General features: G+C 41.8%; 1 protein-coding gene across 1 annotated transcript in view; it reads left to right on the top strand.

Annotated features, from left to right (window-relative positions):
- The window catches only part of lrrc1 (leucine rich repeat containing 1), a 147,340-nt gene that overhangs the window by 115,718 nt on the left and 14,899 nt on the right, over positions 1 to 16,723 (top strand). The window contains exons 7-10 of the mRNA XM_033021694.1: positions 234 to 308; positions 2,263 to 2,407; positions 7,255 to 7,373; positions 8,748 to 8,831. Of these exons, the coding sequence (XP_032877585.1) occupies positions 234 to 308; positions 2,263 to 2,407; positions 7,255 to 7,373; positions 8,748 to 8,831 (423 nt within the window). The remainder of the gene's footprint in view (positions 1 to 233; positions 309 to 2,262; positions 2,408 to 7,254; positions 7,374 to 8,747; positions 8,832 to 16,723) is intronic.

Here is a 16,723-nt window from a genome sequence, read left to right on the forward strand (position 1 = left end):
CTGTAACCGTATGGGTTTTCTATGGTTGCTCCAGTTTCTTCCCACACTCCAAAGATGTACCAGTTTGTAGGTTAATTGGAATCAATTGCGACGGTTTACTGAAACCCAAAATATTAAAGTAGTGTTTAGCCAAAATTGGGAAGTGCTTCAATGACGTTTTGAATAATTGACTTTTTTCTCGTGTGCCATTTGCAGAGATCAGTGAAGTTTTACAATTATTTTTTTATTTTCAGCCAGAAAGTATTGGATCACTCTCAAACCTTAAGGATTTATGGTTGGATGGGAACCAGTTGGTTGAGCTGCCTGTGGTAAGCATATTCTGCAGTTGTTCTCAACCCTTTAAGTCTTAATAATGTTTGCCCATTGGAACCACCTTGCTCTTCGTAGTTATTTTTTTTCTGCCCTAGGGATTGTTCCTCAGCTGTATCTCAGCTAATTATGTTTAATCTTGGCTCTTGGGGTTTTAAATGCTGTTTATCTACACTCTTGATTAGCCATCTATATTTCCACTTGAAAAACTGGTTCTTTTGCAATGTTTTTTGGCATTAAAACACAGTTTTCAAGTGTGTCGAGAGTATTTAATAGTCATATGTGTCGACAAAGGAACAATGAAATTCTTCGATGTCAAGCAGTCACGACCAAAGTAAAACAAACTGCAACTGTGGGAAATCTGAAATTAAACGTAATTGCTGGAAACAATCAGCAGATCAGGGAGCATCAGTGGAAGAAGAAATGTATGGGCCTGTCCCACTTATGCGACTTTTTCAGTGACTGCCAGCACCCGTCATAAGTCGTTGCAGGTTGCCGAAAATTTTCAACATGTTGAAAGTCCAGCGGCGACCAGAAAGACGCTACGACTCTTTGGGCGACTGAGGAGACTACTCACGACCATACAGGCGACACCCTGGCGACATGTCGCGGGGTGAAGTCTGTATGGTCGAGAGTAGTCGCCCAAAGAGTCGCTCCTTGTTCTGGTCGCTGCTGGATTTTCAACATGTTGACATTTTTGGCGACCTGCTGCGACCATGACGGGTGCCTGCAAGTCGCCGGAAAAAATTGCGTAAGTGGGACAGGCCCATAACTGTTTCAGGGCAGGATCCTTCATCTGAACGGTTTTGCCTCAGTTTGGATGAAGGGTCCTGTCATTTTTTGTAAGTCGTCAAAAATACACAATAAATGAGTGCAGCTAATATTTGTATTCTTTTGTATAACGTTTCGGATATCAGTGTTGTTGGATAAATGCACAGCTCATCTGTTGGATGATGCTGTTTTAAGTTTTAAATTGAAAGTTTTCATAAATTTTCTCTGGAATGTCAGAGATTGAGGGGAGAATGATATATACAATTATGAGAGGGTATAGATTGGGCAGATAGAACCTTTTTTCCCCAGGGTCGAAAGGCCCAACACTAGAGGGCATAGCTATAAGGCGAGAGGGGGGAAGTTTAATAAAGGTTTTATACACTGCAAATTTTATACACAGTAGTGGGTGCCTGGAATGCATTGCCAGAAGTGTTGGTGGCAGATACAATAGTGTTATTTAAAGGCTTTTAGATAGGTACATGGAAATGCAAGGAATAGAGGGATTTGGATCTAGTACAAACAGATGAAATCATTTTAACATGTTTTGCACATACATTGTGGGGCCGAAGACTCTGTTCCTGTGCTGCACAGTTCCGTGTTCAAAATGTGCATTTAGAAGTATACTTACATACCTGATGATGAAAATATGTCAAATTACGAGAGACATTTATGGGGTAAACGAGTAAAATTATTTTTCCCATGGTAGTGGTGTCATGAACAAGGTTTAACATGAGGGGATGTTGTTTTATGGATAAAGTGGAGCATGCTGCCAGAGGAGATGGGGTAATCACATACAATCCATACATTTAAGAGGCGTTTAGACACTTAAATAGGAAGGCAAAGAAGAATACGGACCTAAAGAAGACAAATGGGATTCATGGAAATGGGCTATATAGTTGTGGCAGGCTGTGGTCTCTGTACTGTCAAACTCTGACTCATGGTAATATAAACACAAAGTAATTGAGAAGTACTAATCTTTTATTGTTTCACGTCTCATTCGCCCAAAGATTTTGTTCACAAAATTATTAAGTACTCGATTTCATTGCAGGATAGTTAACCACCAATAGAAACGCATGTGGTTGGTCTTTGTTATTGGAATCGGCAGGACAAGTTGCCCTTTGTGGCAGAGTTTGTAAATGTTTCATGTATGGGTGTGTTCTGTTTTCTTTCTTGTTAAAACAGGAAATTGGAAACCTGAAGAACTTGGTGTGTTTAGATGTGTCAGAAAACAAACTGGAGAAACTCCCTGAAGAGATCAGTGGACTTGATTTGCTCTCCGATCTGCTTGTCTCACAGAATCAGTTGGAAGTTATGCCAGATGGCACTGGTATGTTTACTTTGATGAAACTGTTGTGGTATGCATGCAAACTGTTTGCTTTGCTTTTTCCAAGGTAATTTCCTCATTAGCTCTAAGGAGGAAATAAGTTGCGGAATATTTTAATCACCACGTTCCTTACTTGGGTAACTTGAGCATTTAAGTTAGGGCTGTTTTTTGAAAATATATATATTAATAATGCAGCAATAAAACACGAAAAGACAGAAATATAGATAGAAAAGGTTTAGTAGGATATATAGACCTAATAAATACGTTTATTATTCTCTCCATGTTTGCTATCTGTGCTATCAGTGTAATATGGCACAAAGTTTCCAGCATCCCCCGTAATTTCTATTGCCTTTAGAAATCTTCTTCTCTCTTCCCTTTCCTCCTGTTGCAGAGGTGAAACTCTGTGAGGGAGATGCCGATGATCTGTGTGAAATGTCCGTTACCACGTTGAGCTGTTTGACAGTCGCACTGCAGGCACGAGGATCCAAGCGGTCAGACTTTCTGTCACAAAATTCCCTTCTTGCTAAAGCACACTGAGGAAAAGCACAGTCAATAGACAATAGACAATAGGTGCAGGAGTAGGCCATTCGAGCCCTCACTGCCATTCAATGTGATCATGGCTGATCATCCACAATCAGTACCTCATTCCTGCCTTCTCCCCATATCCCCTGACTCCGCTATCTTTAAGAGCCCTATCTAGCTCTCTCTTGAAAGTATCCAGAGAACCTGCCTCCACCGCCCTCTGAGTCAGTCTCACATTGATCAAGCTTTTTAAAATTTGAAAGATGCAGACATCAAAATGCCATGTACCCTACTAAGCTTTGTCTCTGGTTATTTTTAAGAGGAGAGAACTCCTGGCTAATGAATACAGACACCTCGCTTTCTACCTGCGTGATTTACGCATTTTTAGAATTACTTGCTTATCTAATTAATTCAGAATTTTATTTACGCGCTCCTATTTCCGAAATGCTTAAATTTATGCCTGATACCAACTGGCCGCATAGTGGTATGTGAGACCTGGCATATGTTTGCTTTGTGTGTCATTTCATTTACATGCTGCTTATCAAGCGCGTGACCCCGCATAAAACAAATGGATCCTGTACTTGGTTGGGTGACGTACTGTGAACCTCTCGGACAGCTCTAGCTATACTGAGTAGTCCAATCCTGGATACTGATTATATGCTTCTAAAGATAGTTGTATCATGTATGGGGATGTATACTTTGCCCCTTCTTTATCCCCCTCCAGGCCCATCCACCCTCAATGTAACCCCATCTTTGAATGTGATACCTTCACTTAGTGACATTAAAATGGCCCCTCCACTAAGCTACATAAGTAAACAGTGATTTAACTTGCTTGATAACTGAGCCACACTTGAATGGCATCAGCTTAAGTTGGGCCCATGTGAGGAATCCTGACTCTCTGCCCTTGTCTCTTAGTTTCGTTTCGAGATACAGGGCGGAAACAGTCACCTTGACCCACCGATTCCAAGATCAAGATCAAGAGATCAAGAGAGTTTATTGTCATGTGTCCCTGATAGAACACTGAAATTCTTGTTTTGCTTCAGCACAACAGAACATAGTAGGCATTGGCTACAAAATAGATCAATGTGTCCATATACCATTATATAAATATATACACACATGAATAAATAAACTGATGAAGTGCAAATAACAGCTAATGGGCTATTAATGTTCAGAGTTTTGTCCAAGCCAAGTTTAATAGCCTGATGGCTGTGGGGAAGTAGCTATTCCTGAACCTGGTCATTGCAGTCTTCAGGCTCCTGTACCTTCTACCTGAAGGTAGCAGGGAGATGAGTGTGTGGCCAGGATGGTATGGGTCCTTGATGATACTGCCAGCCTTTTTGAGGCAGCGACTGCGATAGATCCCCTCGATGGAAGGGAGGTCAGAGCCGATGATGGACTGGGCAGTGTTTACTACTTTTTGTAGTCTTTTCCACTCTAGGGCGCTCAGGTTGCCGAACCAAGCCACGATGCAACCAGTCAGCATGCTCTCTTCTGTGCACCTGTAGATGTTAGAGAGAGTTCTCCTTGACAAACCGACTCTCCATAATCTTCTCAGGAAGTAGAGGCGCTGATATGCTTTCTTAATAATTGCATCAGTGTTCTCGGACCAGGAAAAATCTTTAGAGATGTGCACGCCCAGGAATTTGAAGCTCTTGACCCTTTCAACCATCGACCCGTTGATATAAACAGAACTGTGGGTCCCCATCCTACTCCTTCCAAAGTCCACAATCAGTTCCTTAGTTTTGCTGGTGTTGAGGGCCAGGTTATTGTGCTGGCACCATATGGACAGTCGTTCGATCTCTCTTCTACACTCTGACTCATCCCCATCAGTGATACGTCCCACAATAGTGGTGTCGTCAGCGAACTTGATGATGGAGTTCGTACTATGACCGGCTATGCAGTCATGAGTATAGAGTGAGTACAGCAGGGTGCTGAGCACACAGCCTTGAGGTGCTCCCGTGCTGATTGTTATTGAGGCTGACACATTTCCACAAATACGAACAGACTGTGGTCTGTGAATGAGGAAGTCGAGGATCCAATTGCAGAGGGATGCGCAGAGATCCAGTTCTGCGAGTTTGGTAACCAGCTTGGAGGGGATGATTGTATTAAATGCCGAGCTGTAATCAATGAATAACAGCCTGACATATGAGTTTTTGTTGTCCAAGTGGTCCAGAGTGGAGGGCCAGCGAGATCGCATCCACCGTTGATCTGTTGTGGCGGTATGCGAACTGCAGTGGGTCCAGGTTTTTGCTGAGGTAGGAGTTGATTTGCGCCATGATCAACCTCTCAAAGCACTTCATCACTACCGGCGTTAGTGCCACTGGTCAATAGTCATTGAGGCACGTCACCTTGCTCTTCTTGGGCACTGGTATAATTGATGCCCTTTTGAAGTAGGTGGGAACCTCAGACCTCAGAAGTGAGAGGTTGAAAATGTCCGTAAAAACTCCAGCCAGTTGGTCCGCACCGGTTTTTAAAACACGACCAGGTATACCATCGGGTCCAGGCGCTTTTCGAGGGTTCACCCCTCTGAAGGATTTCCTGACATCGGCCTCTGTGACTGTGACTGAAATACCATCACAGCGAATGGGGGCTCAAGAAGGCACATTGGTGTTCTCCCTATCAAAGCGTGCCTAAAACGCATTGAGCTCATCAGGGAGTGATGTTTCGCCGACATCCGAGCTGCCTCTTAATTTCGTCTTGTAGGAGGTGATTGCATTCAGGCCCCGCCACAGCTGCCGAACATCCATCTCATCCTCCAGTTTGGAGCAGGTCCCTTTTGGCCTTTTTAATGGCCTTACCAAGGTCGTACCTGGACTTCTTGTAGACCACTGTATCATCAGACATGAATGCCTGGTGTCTGGTCTTCAGAAGAGTGCGGATCTCAAAGTTCATCCAAGGTTTCTGATTGGGAAACACTCGGAAGGTTTTTGTAGGGATGCAGTCCTCCACACAATTCTTAATGAAGTCTGTAACGACTGTGGCGTATTCGTTCAAGTCCGTTGCCGAGTCCTTGAACATTGCCCAGTCTACAGACTCCAAACAGTCCTGGAGTTGTTCCTCTGTCCACTCCCCCCCCCCCTCCCCGACCAGCTCTGTACTGTCCTCACCTCTGGGAGTGCGCTCTTTAATTGCTGCCCATAGGCAGGAAGAAGCAGCACCGCGGTAACCAGTGATGCCTGTACACTAATAGTATCCCACACAATAGGGACAATTTACAATTTTTTACCAAAGCCGAATAATCTACAAACCTGTACATCTTTGGAAAGTGGGATGAAACTAGAGCACCCGGAGAAAACCCACGAAGTCACAGGGAGAATATACAAATTCTGTACAGACAGCCCCCGTAGTCTGGATCGACCCCGGGTCTCTGGTACTGCAGACTTTCTCCAGACTTTCCTTCAAACTTGAACATATGAGCTGATTTTTTTAAATGTTGCCAGAGTCTCTTGAGTTTAGTTCAGAGATGCAGCAAAAACAGACCTTTTGGCCCACCAAGTCCATGTTGACCATCGATCACCCATTCACACACTAGTTCTATCTTGTCCCCGTTTCTCATCCACTCCTTACAGGGGCAATTTACAGAGGCCAATTAAACTACAAATCCAAGTCTTTGCGATGTGGGAAGAAACTGAAGCACCTGGAGGAACATGAAAACTCCTCACAGACAGCACCCGTAGTCAGAATCAAACCTGGGTCTCTGGCTCTGTAAGGCAGAAACTCATGCTGTCTTCTGTTTCTGCTTACTTTGGGTGCTGGGATCTTTGTTGCTGCTCTGTAAGCTACCCAGACATATCAAGTGTTTCCAGCAGCCCTGTTTTTACATAAGCAGTCAACTCACAGAAGAGCACTGAGTTAAAGGAATGCTGCTTTCACCCAGATGGTGGTTGGAATCTGGAATGAGCTGCCCGAGGGACTGGTTGAGGCAGAGATTCCCATAGCATTTAAGAAGCAGTGTGACATGTTCTTTTTTTTTAATTAAGTGGAGACTGAGATGCTTGCTGCTATTAAAAAAGATGGAAACTCAAGATAAGTTTGTTAACTATATCAGTAGTTGACCACTACTAATGAAAAATGTAACATTAGTTGCACAATAATTACATTCAAATTAATATCCCTGTTAGTTTCACTTTAACGCTGCAATATGTCATCAGAGCAGATAAATATTTATGTTATTTAGGAGGAGCCTGTCCTTTTTGACCCTATCTCATTTATGTAAATCTTTTCTCAGCGCCTTTTCTGAGAACTAAAGTTATAAAATAACTCGGATGCAAATAACTGCTTTCTAAATTGACAATTTTCCTCCCTCTCCTTTCCACTTCCTGCAGGAAAACTAAAGCACCTTTCTATCCTCAAACTTGATCAAAATCGTTTAGTTCACTTGACCGACACTATTGGAGAATGTGGAAATCTTACAGAGCTCGTCCTCACTGAAAATAAGCTGGAGGTTAGTGCGTCAATTTTATAATTTCCACTGTTAATAATTTCACGTTGATGAATAATTTCAAGTTGTTGGCTCCACGCTGTTAGTAAATGTTGAACAACTGTCTGTGAGCATGTCTGTGTGTTTAGTTTAGAGATAAAGCGTGGAAACTGTCCCTTAGGCCCACCGAGTCTGCGCCGACCAGGGACTACCTGTACACTAACACTATCCTACACACTAAGGACAATTTAGAAAACCCAATTAACCTACAAACCTTCACGTCTTTGGAATGTGGGAAGAAAGCATGTGTACTTGAGTGGTGAAACCTGTGGGAAGTTGATGTGAAATTGGGAAGAATAAAATAGGATCAGTGTAGGATTAATGCAAATGGGCCATTGATGATTGGTGCAAACTCAATGACTGAAGAGCCTGTTTACATGCCGTTTGATTTTGACTTTGTTCTTTACTTTGTTTCTGCTTATTTAAGGAAAGCGCTGGTATAGTTATCAGCAATATATATCAGCAATAGCTCTTTTCCTCTTAATCTCAGTTTTGAGTAAAGAAGCTTCGACTTGAACTCTACAATAATTCAGTCTCTGTTCATTCAGAGGTGTGTGTGTGTGTGTGTGTGTGTGTGTGTGTGTGTGTGTGTGTGTGTGTGTGTGTGTGTGTGTGTGTGTGTGTGTGTGTGTGTGTGTGTGTGTGTGTGTGTGTGTGTGTGTGTGTGTGTGTCTTATGAATCACACTGCTGAGCACTTGGGGGGTGTATTAGATTCAAGAACAATGAAGTGGGACTGTTTCTCACTGGTGAGTTGAACAGTTTTCATACCACTCCTTTAAATTATATGTCTAACACAAATGATTTAAAGGGGTGGTATGAAAACTGATCAACACACCATGTTTTTCCCAGAACTGCACCAGTAATTTGGATTCCAATTTTCCATTTGATCTCCCCAACACTTGTGCAGAATGTTATTGGACATGCAGCCTTATCTTTTCAACAGCATTTAAACGGCATTATGACTTGTTTATTGTACAAACCAAGCAGAGGTTTGTTGCTTAAACTTTCAATAATTTCTGCTTGGATGTTGGGGGAGTTGTGAAGTTAATTAACCTCATGATCCACAATTTGTTTGAAGCAAATATTTGGTTTAGTCTTGATTTGAGCTCTTGGTATTTCATTAAGAATGAACTGCGAGTAGAATAATTATTCCCAAGCTGTTGAGGGCATCAAAATAACTGCAATGAAAATGAGGATTTGTATGTAAGAACATACGAATTGGAAACCATAATGAAAAGCAGTAGGACTTGGGCAAAAAATGTATTTTAATATTTGAACAATATCATGAACAGTGGACTGTTTAGCTTCATTATGTAATCACTATCATTTTATTTCAGGGTTTGCCGAGAAGCATTGGAAAGTTGCGGAAGTTGACTAATTTTAATGTGGACAGAAATAGGCTGATTTCAATTCCCAAAGAGGTAGGGTTATAAAAAATCCTTGTTTTAAATGGGTAAAACTGGTATTTAAAAATTAGTGCTTTCTGAAGTTGCAGGTGAAGTTTTCTTTAAATGTGTGATTGCAGCAAAAAATGAATAGAATTGAAATGTCTTTTGGATGCCCTATGATGAAAGGTGAGATTTGTAGTATTCTAGCGGTGGAGACCAACATTGTTTTGAAGACAGTCAGGTTTGCAGTTTGAGAAAAATTGAACTTTCAGAATGGGTGCCTCTTGAGAACTGAATTTTCTAGGCCTTTGCCAAGTTACCTTTGGCAACCACAAACATTGAATATCAAAGATGAAATGAAACCGTGTCATTTATTTCAAAATGGTTTTGTTAAACCTTTGTTGTTGAAATTATTACAAATTCATTGGAAGCATTGCTATTTTAAGATGTAAATTAGTCAGGATCAAAGTATACTTCAAAGTATTTCAGTGGTTCTAATGTGATTCAAATGAATAAATGTATAATGTGCTGTAAAATCGTGCAAGATTTGCAGATATCTTCATCAGGCCTTTGTTTTACTATTGTCACATAAACAATATTACACTGGTGCTGAAGGCAGTTTTTGTTTAAGAAGGAGGAAGGAATAAATAGTTTTCCTCATCACTTGGGTTTAAATATGTTCAGTTGTTAAATGTTGTGACATCTATCTGAGTACCTCATGGCTCACTTTGATTGTTTCAATGCAAAGTGTTATTTATGTACTGGCAATTGTCAAAAATGACCCAAGACTTCCGTTCTTTCCCATGATCTTTGCTCTTTCCCATCTCCCCTTTCTCCTCTTTTGCAAGATTAATGAAGGCATCACTTCTGCATATGATCTGAAACCAGAACAGTTTAGAGTCGCTGCCTGTGATACTGAGCTGAACGCTCTCAACTCAACAGTGCAGTGCATAATACTTTCGGTTTAACTGCAATGCAGTCGCGCCTTAAAACGTGTCGTGTTTTATTATTTTCTGGAGAGCATTGTACTTCAGAAAAAATGGTTTGAATTCAATTCAGGATATTGATTGGGGCCCAACTCACTGTCATTGATGTTGAAGTAAATATCACACATAATCAAACACACAAATTATTCCAGTTTTTATGTTACCAACGCTTTGAAATTGATCATATCTTCTGATAAAAACGAGTATTTCATGTCACAAAACAAGTAATGCCAAATAGTTCAGAAACTTGATTGCATCTCATTGTCAGCAATTTATGTTACACAGATCCTTCCTAAACATCTTAATTTCCTTTCAGAATTATCATTTTATGCATTTGACAAATTTGTATCTTTAAAAAAAAAAGCTAATTTGGAATCCAGTGAAGTTTCTTTTGAGTCCATTGTTTCTACTTGCAGGAGAATCAATTTTTTTGTTAATTATTATCAGCAATATCTTATTGAATTTGCATTTGGAAAGTTTGATCTAATGACATGTAAGCTTAATCTTTTTTGCGTTTTTGCTTCCTGTAAACTTGTTGCTGCTTGGGAAATGGGCAGAGTAAAAATGTAAACCAGTGAGTACGTGAGTCACTTGGTGGCTGTACACCATCGTGAAATGCTGACCTTTATTTGCTTTGAGCTTGCTTGGCTTGGTGTAGTGCTTCCACAGACTGTTTTGCAGCTTTGATGTATTGACTAAACCAACTGCTTGGGACGGCATGAGCATGCAAAACACACACTGTGGCTTTGAACAATTGTGGTCTGATTTAAGATGCAAATAGGCTGTAAATGTGTAAGGTGCTTAACTTCAAAGAGCTATGTGCTATTTTTGTGACGAAGTTGCAGCAGTAGAACACTGGAGATAATTATTACAAAGGCAATGAACAGTGTCGTGCAGTTGCAAATTTTTTGTGAATATTCTGATTTTATAATTTAATAATAATTTTCCCATTGACTGTTCATGTGTATTGTATGCTGGGGGATAAATACTAAATTGTTCTTATGACCATTTAGAATTTGGAATGAAATTGTGGGGGAAGAAGTGGTGATAATGGTGCAGTAAAAATTAAAATTTGTGAATGGTGAATTATTCCTCTGGTTTGAAGTCTGCTGAATGGTCTGGTTCAATTTGCATGTATGGAGCCTTTAAACTTGTTCGAGCTTTTGCAACCCACTTCATAAAATATATGCAACTAAGATATATTGATTATCTAAGCAATTTATTAGATTAAGTTAAATAAAGCCATATGTGTGGTATGGTATTGTAAGATATCTCCTCATTTTTACCCCATGCTCTGTTGATTTTTCCTAACCCTCTGTGGTTTAAAATAAAATAATTGCTATCTTTATGAATGCGTTTGTACATGGCTGCATGTACATGTGGTTGACTGTGGTAAATGGTTGGCTGTGATATGATGATAATCTTGCAGTTCTAATCAAGCTAAACTGAACAGTTTGACTCAATGTATATTTTATCTCTTTCTGTAACCTTCCTGACGTCATTGTATCTGTAGTGAAGTATTAGCATGTGATATTGTACAAGCTGCTTCCTATCTTTGGTACTGCAGTGCAACTTGTTTGCACTTTCTTTTGAGGTCAGTTTATATCGTGGATTCTAATCTATCGTCCGTCCACATGTGATCTGCACGTCTTGTGTCGTTACAAGGCATTAGTTGTGTTACTGATAGCCGATGACTTCTTTGCCTTGAGTCAGACATCGGAGAAAGTGTTGGCAGGCAGGATTCAATGCAAGCAGCCTGCACATAACTGCTGCACATTACTTGAGGAGGTGGTGGAGGCAGGTACATTCCCTATTTAGAGACATAGTCATATACTGCATGGAAACAGGACCTCAGCCCAACTCATTCATGCTGACCAAGTTGCCTATCTGAGCTCGTCCCATTTGTCTGTATTTGGCCCATATCCCTCCAAATCTTTCCTATCCTTGTAATTTTTCCGGATGCCTTCTAAAAGCCCAAGTTTCACTTGCCTCTACAATCTCCTCTGGCAACTCCCTCTGTGTGGAAAAATCAGAGATGCTGACTGATGCAGAAGTCCACGGTGCTGGTTAGATCGCAACAAAAGCTTTTATTTGTTACATGTGACAATAAACTAAACTAAACTAAACTAGTTACGTTCTTGGACAGGTCAGGGTTCCCTATGGTGGATGCAGGAGAAGGTGAGGGGTACAGCCTTAACCAACCTATGGTAATCTATTCTGCTGTGTGATGCGCTCTCATGAAGCATTGTCAGACTCTCCATGTGTTAAAGTCAACATGTAAATGCAATTTGTTAGTCAATCCATTATTTTGCTTGTAACTATTTTTGCAACCATTAGAGAGAAAAAGACATTTAATTTTATCGTTATGTTTTTAGCACAACCTTGAACTAGCTACTATATTGAAAGTCACACTTTAATCATAATTTTGTGATAAATTCCATGCTAAACATTACATGTAGGCATTTAATTTAGTTTAGAGATACAGTGTGGAAACTGGCCCTTTGGCCCCATGAGTCCGCGCTGACTAGTGATCACCCGTTCACACTAGATCTATCCTGCACCCTAGGGACAATTTACATAAGCCAATTAACCTACAAACCTGCACGTCTTTGTAATGTGGGAGGAAACTGGAGCACCCAGAGGAAACCATTTGTAGCAATACGAATGGTAACATATTGGTATAATATGGAAAATATTTTGTCACAAATGGAATGCCACAAGGACTGTAGGAATTGTCACAAGGACTGGAGGACTTGAGTTATAAGGAGAGGATGGATAGGCTGTGGCTTTTTTTCTCTGGATCTTCATAGGCCGAGGGGTGACTTTATAGAGATTTATAAAATCATGAGGTGCGCCAGAGAGCAGCACGGTGGTAGAGTTGCAGCCTTACAGCGCCAGAGTCCCGGGTTCGATCCTAACCTCAGGTGCTGCCTGAACGGAGTTTGTACGTTCTCCGTGTGACCGCGTGGGTTTTCTCCCGCATTCCAAAGACGTATAGGTCAATTGGCATCTGTAAATTGAATCCTACTGTGCAGGATAGCATTGGCTCAAACATGTGATCGTTGGTCGGCGTGGTCTTGGTGGGCCGAAGGGCCCGTTTCCACGCTGCTTCTCTCTAAAATATATAAGGTGGATGGTCATAACCTTTTTCCCAAGGTAAGGGGAGCTAAAAGTAGAGAGCATAGATTTAAGATGAGAGGAGTAGGAAGGAACTGCAGATGCTGTTTTAAACCGAAGATAGACGCAAAAAGCTGGAGTAACTCAGCGTGACAGGCAGAGATAGATAGATTCTTGATTCGTACGGATGTCAGTGGTTATGGGTAGAAGGCAGGAGAATATTTTGTCACAGTTGTGAGTCTGTGGAATACTCTTTCAGAGGGCAGTGGTGGCCGGCTCTCTGGATACTTTCAAGAGAGAGCTGGATAGGGCTCTTAAAGACAGAGGAGGAGCCCAAGGGCTGAGGGAGAGATAGGAAGGGTAGGAGACAGCAAGGGCTAACAAAATTGGGAGAATTCAATGTTCATGCCCCCAGGATGCAGACTCCCCAAGCGGAATATGAGGTGCTATTCCTCCAATTTCCGGTGGTGCTCGCTCTGGCCATGGAGGAGACCCAGGACAGAGAGGTCGGATACGGAATGGGAGGGGGACTTGAAGTGCTGAGCCACCGGGAGGTCAGGTTGGTTTATGCGGATTGAGCGGAGGTGTTCGGTGAAACGATCGCCAAACCTCCGCTTGGTCTCACCGATGTAGATCAGCTGACATCTAGAGCAGCGGATGCAATAGATGAGGTTGGAGGAGATGCAGGTGAACCTCTGTCCACCTGGAACGACTGCTTGGGTCCTTGAATACAGTCGAGGGGGGAGGTAAAGCGACAAGTGAAGCATCTCTTGCGGTTGCAAGGGAAAGTGCCCGGGGAGGGGGTGGTACGGGAGGGAAGGGAAGAATGGACAAGGGAGTTACGGAGGGAGCGGTCTTTGCGGAATGCAGACAGGGGAGGAGATGGGAAGATGTGGCGAGTGGTGGGGTCACGTTGGAGGTGGCAAAACTGACGGAGGATTACTTGTATGTGACGGCTAGTGGGGTGAAAGGTGAGGACTAGGGGGACTCTGCCCTTGTTGTGAGTGGGGGGATGGGGAGAGAGAGCAGTGTTACGGGGTATGGAAGAGACCCTGGTGCGAGCCTCATCTATGGTGGGGGAGGGGAACCCCTGTTCCCTGAAGAATGAGAACATTTCAGATGCCCTGGTGTGGAACGCCTCATCCTGGGAGCAGATGCGGCATAGACGGAGGAATTGGGAGTAGGTGATGGAGTCCTTACAGGAAGCATGGTGGGAAGAAGTGTTAATTTTATAGTTAATTTTATAATTAATTTTAAGATAATGAGATCAAAAGGCCATGTTTGAAATGGCACTCATGCCAATAGTAGCATGGATCTGCTGCTTGGTGCTACTAAGAATACTTTGTTTATTTTATTGTTAGATGTACTGATACACAGTTAAAATATTTTTGTTGCATGCTGTCCCATCAACGAAAAGATGACGTACAGTATGATTACAATCAAGCTGTCTACAGTATACAGATTGAGGATAAAGGAAATGACATTTAGTGCAAGATAAAGTCCAAGCAAATCCATTAAAGATAGTTGAAAGGTCTCCAATGAGGTAGATGGGAGGTCAGGACCGCACTCTAGCTGGTGAGAGGACGGTTCAGTTGCCTGATAACAGCTGGAAAGATACTTGAGGGAATAAGTAAAGATGCATTTCAGAAAGAGCCAGACAGAAGGGGGACAAAGGGCCAGCGATCATACGACATGATATAGGATCAACCTAGATAATAAATGTCAGCATGCTGTTCTACGTAATGCTTGAAAGACGGGATTAAATATTTGCGTATTTTCCAGCTGACGGCATCTTTCATAGGTTATGTTTTGTGTGAACATTTTATTTGACTTGGCTTCATGGTCTGTTGTGGGTTTAAGCATTTGTGTGTCCCGCTGACAACACATTATCACTCTCATTGCTGCACATCATAAGAGGAATGGTTAAGTGCGTAATAATTTTAGCATCAAATTCCTCCAGAACCCCCGGGGATCAAGATGGTTTATTGGATCAGACACAAATACTTGGGTTGCATTAGCAGAACTAGCAATCAATCCTGATTAACAAACCAGATGTTGGAGGAGTGGCATTTCGTTGTGATTTATTCTGCAGCCCTCTTGCTCATGAGATTTTATTGCACTGTAACTCACCGTATCTCACGGGACGTGAAAGATGATGATGGTGCCAAGAAGACGCCATGACTTCTGGGACCTCAGTGAGAGAGAGAGGCAAGACCACCCTTAGCTGCTGATATTTAGAGTTCAAGGAAAATGACTGAGAAACGAGCTGTGAAGGAAATAACGCCAATTGGAATGGGATTGGTTTGTGAAAGAAATAATGAGCGATAATGGAAGCTGTAAAAGTGGAAACAATTCCGACCTTCAAAAAACATTTGGACGGATATATGGATTTGAAGAGATTGGAGGGTTATGGCCAAATGCAAGCAAATGGGACAAGCCTAGTACGCCAAGTTGATCAGCATGGACATGTTGGGCCAAAGGACCTCTTTTTGTACTGTACATCCCTCTGACTCTTATAGAGGCGGAGATGAATCTAGAGTTATGGAGTTGTACAGCACAGAAAATGTCCCTTTAGCCCACCACATCCATGCTGGTCTTTTGTACTCATCTACGCTAATCCCATTGGCCTGCATTAGGCACATATAGTTAAATGCCTTGCCTATTTAAGCATCTGCTTAAATGCCTCTTAACATAGTGATTGTATCTGATTCCACCACCTCCTCTGCCAGCGTGTTCTGTGTGTGAAAAAAACTAGCCCTTTAAATCTCCTTCCATTGCTTTTGATAATCCTTGCATGGGGAAAATGGTATGACATTCTACCATATCTATGGCTCTCCTAATCTTATGTACTTCTATTGGGTCTCTCCTCTGTCTCCTTTGCTACAGGGGAAATCAAACTCAGCACAACCAATCTCTCCTTATAACTAACTCTCCAAGCTAAGCAACATCCTGGTGAACCTCCTCCATTACAATGCAATCACACCCTTCCTATAGTGTGGCGACCAGAACTGCGCGCAGTACTCCAAGTGTCATTGATTGAAAGCAAACAGAAAAAGTTAGTAGAAGTAAGGAAGTGAAAATGGTACATTGAAATGTTTAAACTTCAGCAATTCATTGCATGCAAGAATTAATCAAGGAATGTTTAATACTTGGCCCATGGAATGATATTGCATTGTCAATTATCACAACATTGAGTAGCTGCATGCACAATTAAATTCCAACTTTAGCTTTCTGTGCCACCTCATGGTCAATTTTTCAACAAATCTGTTAGGTTCTTAAAAATATTGGAGAATCTGTTTGTGTGTACCCAAAAACAGAATAACATAAATCGACCACTAAATGCAGGAGCTCTGCATTATCTTTTAATTTCTAGAATTTGCTGGCCATTCCGGCAACCCAGATTTGATCCTGACTTCTTTTGTTGTCTGTGTGGAGTTTGCATGTTCTCCTTGTCACCACGTTGGTTCCCTCTGTAGACTCTCCCTCCACATCCCAAAGACTTGCAGGTCATTAGATTAATTTAGACTTTAGATATGCAACGTAGAAATAGCTACTTCGGCCCATTGAATCCGACCACCCTGTACACTAACACTATCCTACACACTAGAGCCAATTTTATCATAGTCAATGAATCCACAAACCTGCATTAGTGTGGGTGGAAATTGGAGCACCCGGAGAATATCCATGCAGTCACTGGAAGACCAAACAAACCTTGTACTTACTGTAGAGTGAAAGGCCTAGATAGAGTGCATGCGGAAAGGATGTTTCCAGTACTGGGAGAATCTAGAACCATAGGGTGCAGACCCAGAATAAAAGGACATA

Source organism: Amblyraja radiata, chromosome 5, assembly GCF_010909765.2.
Source record: "Amblyraja radiata isolate CabotCenter1 chromosome 5, sAmbRad1.1.pri, whole genome shotgun sequence".
NCBI classification, from domain to species: domain Eukaryota; kingdom Metazoa; phylum Chordata; class Chondrichthyes; order Rajiformes; family Rajidae; genus Amblyraja; species Amblyraja radiata.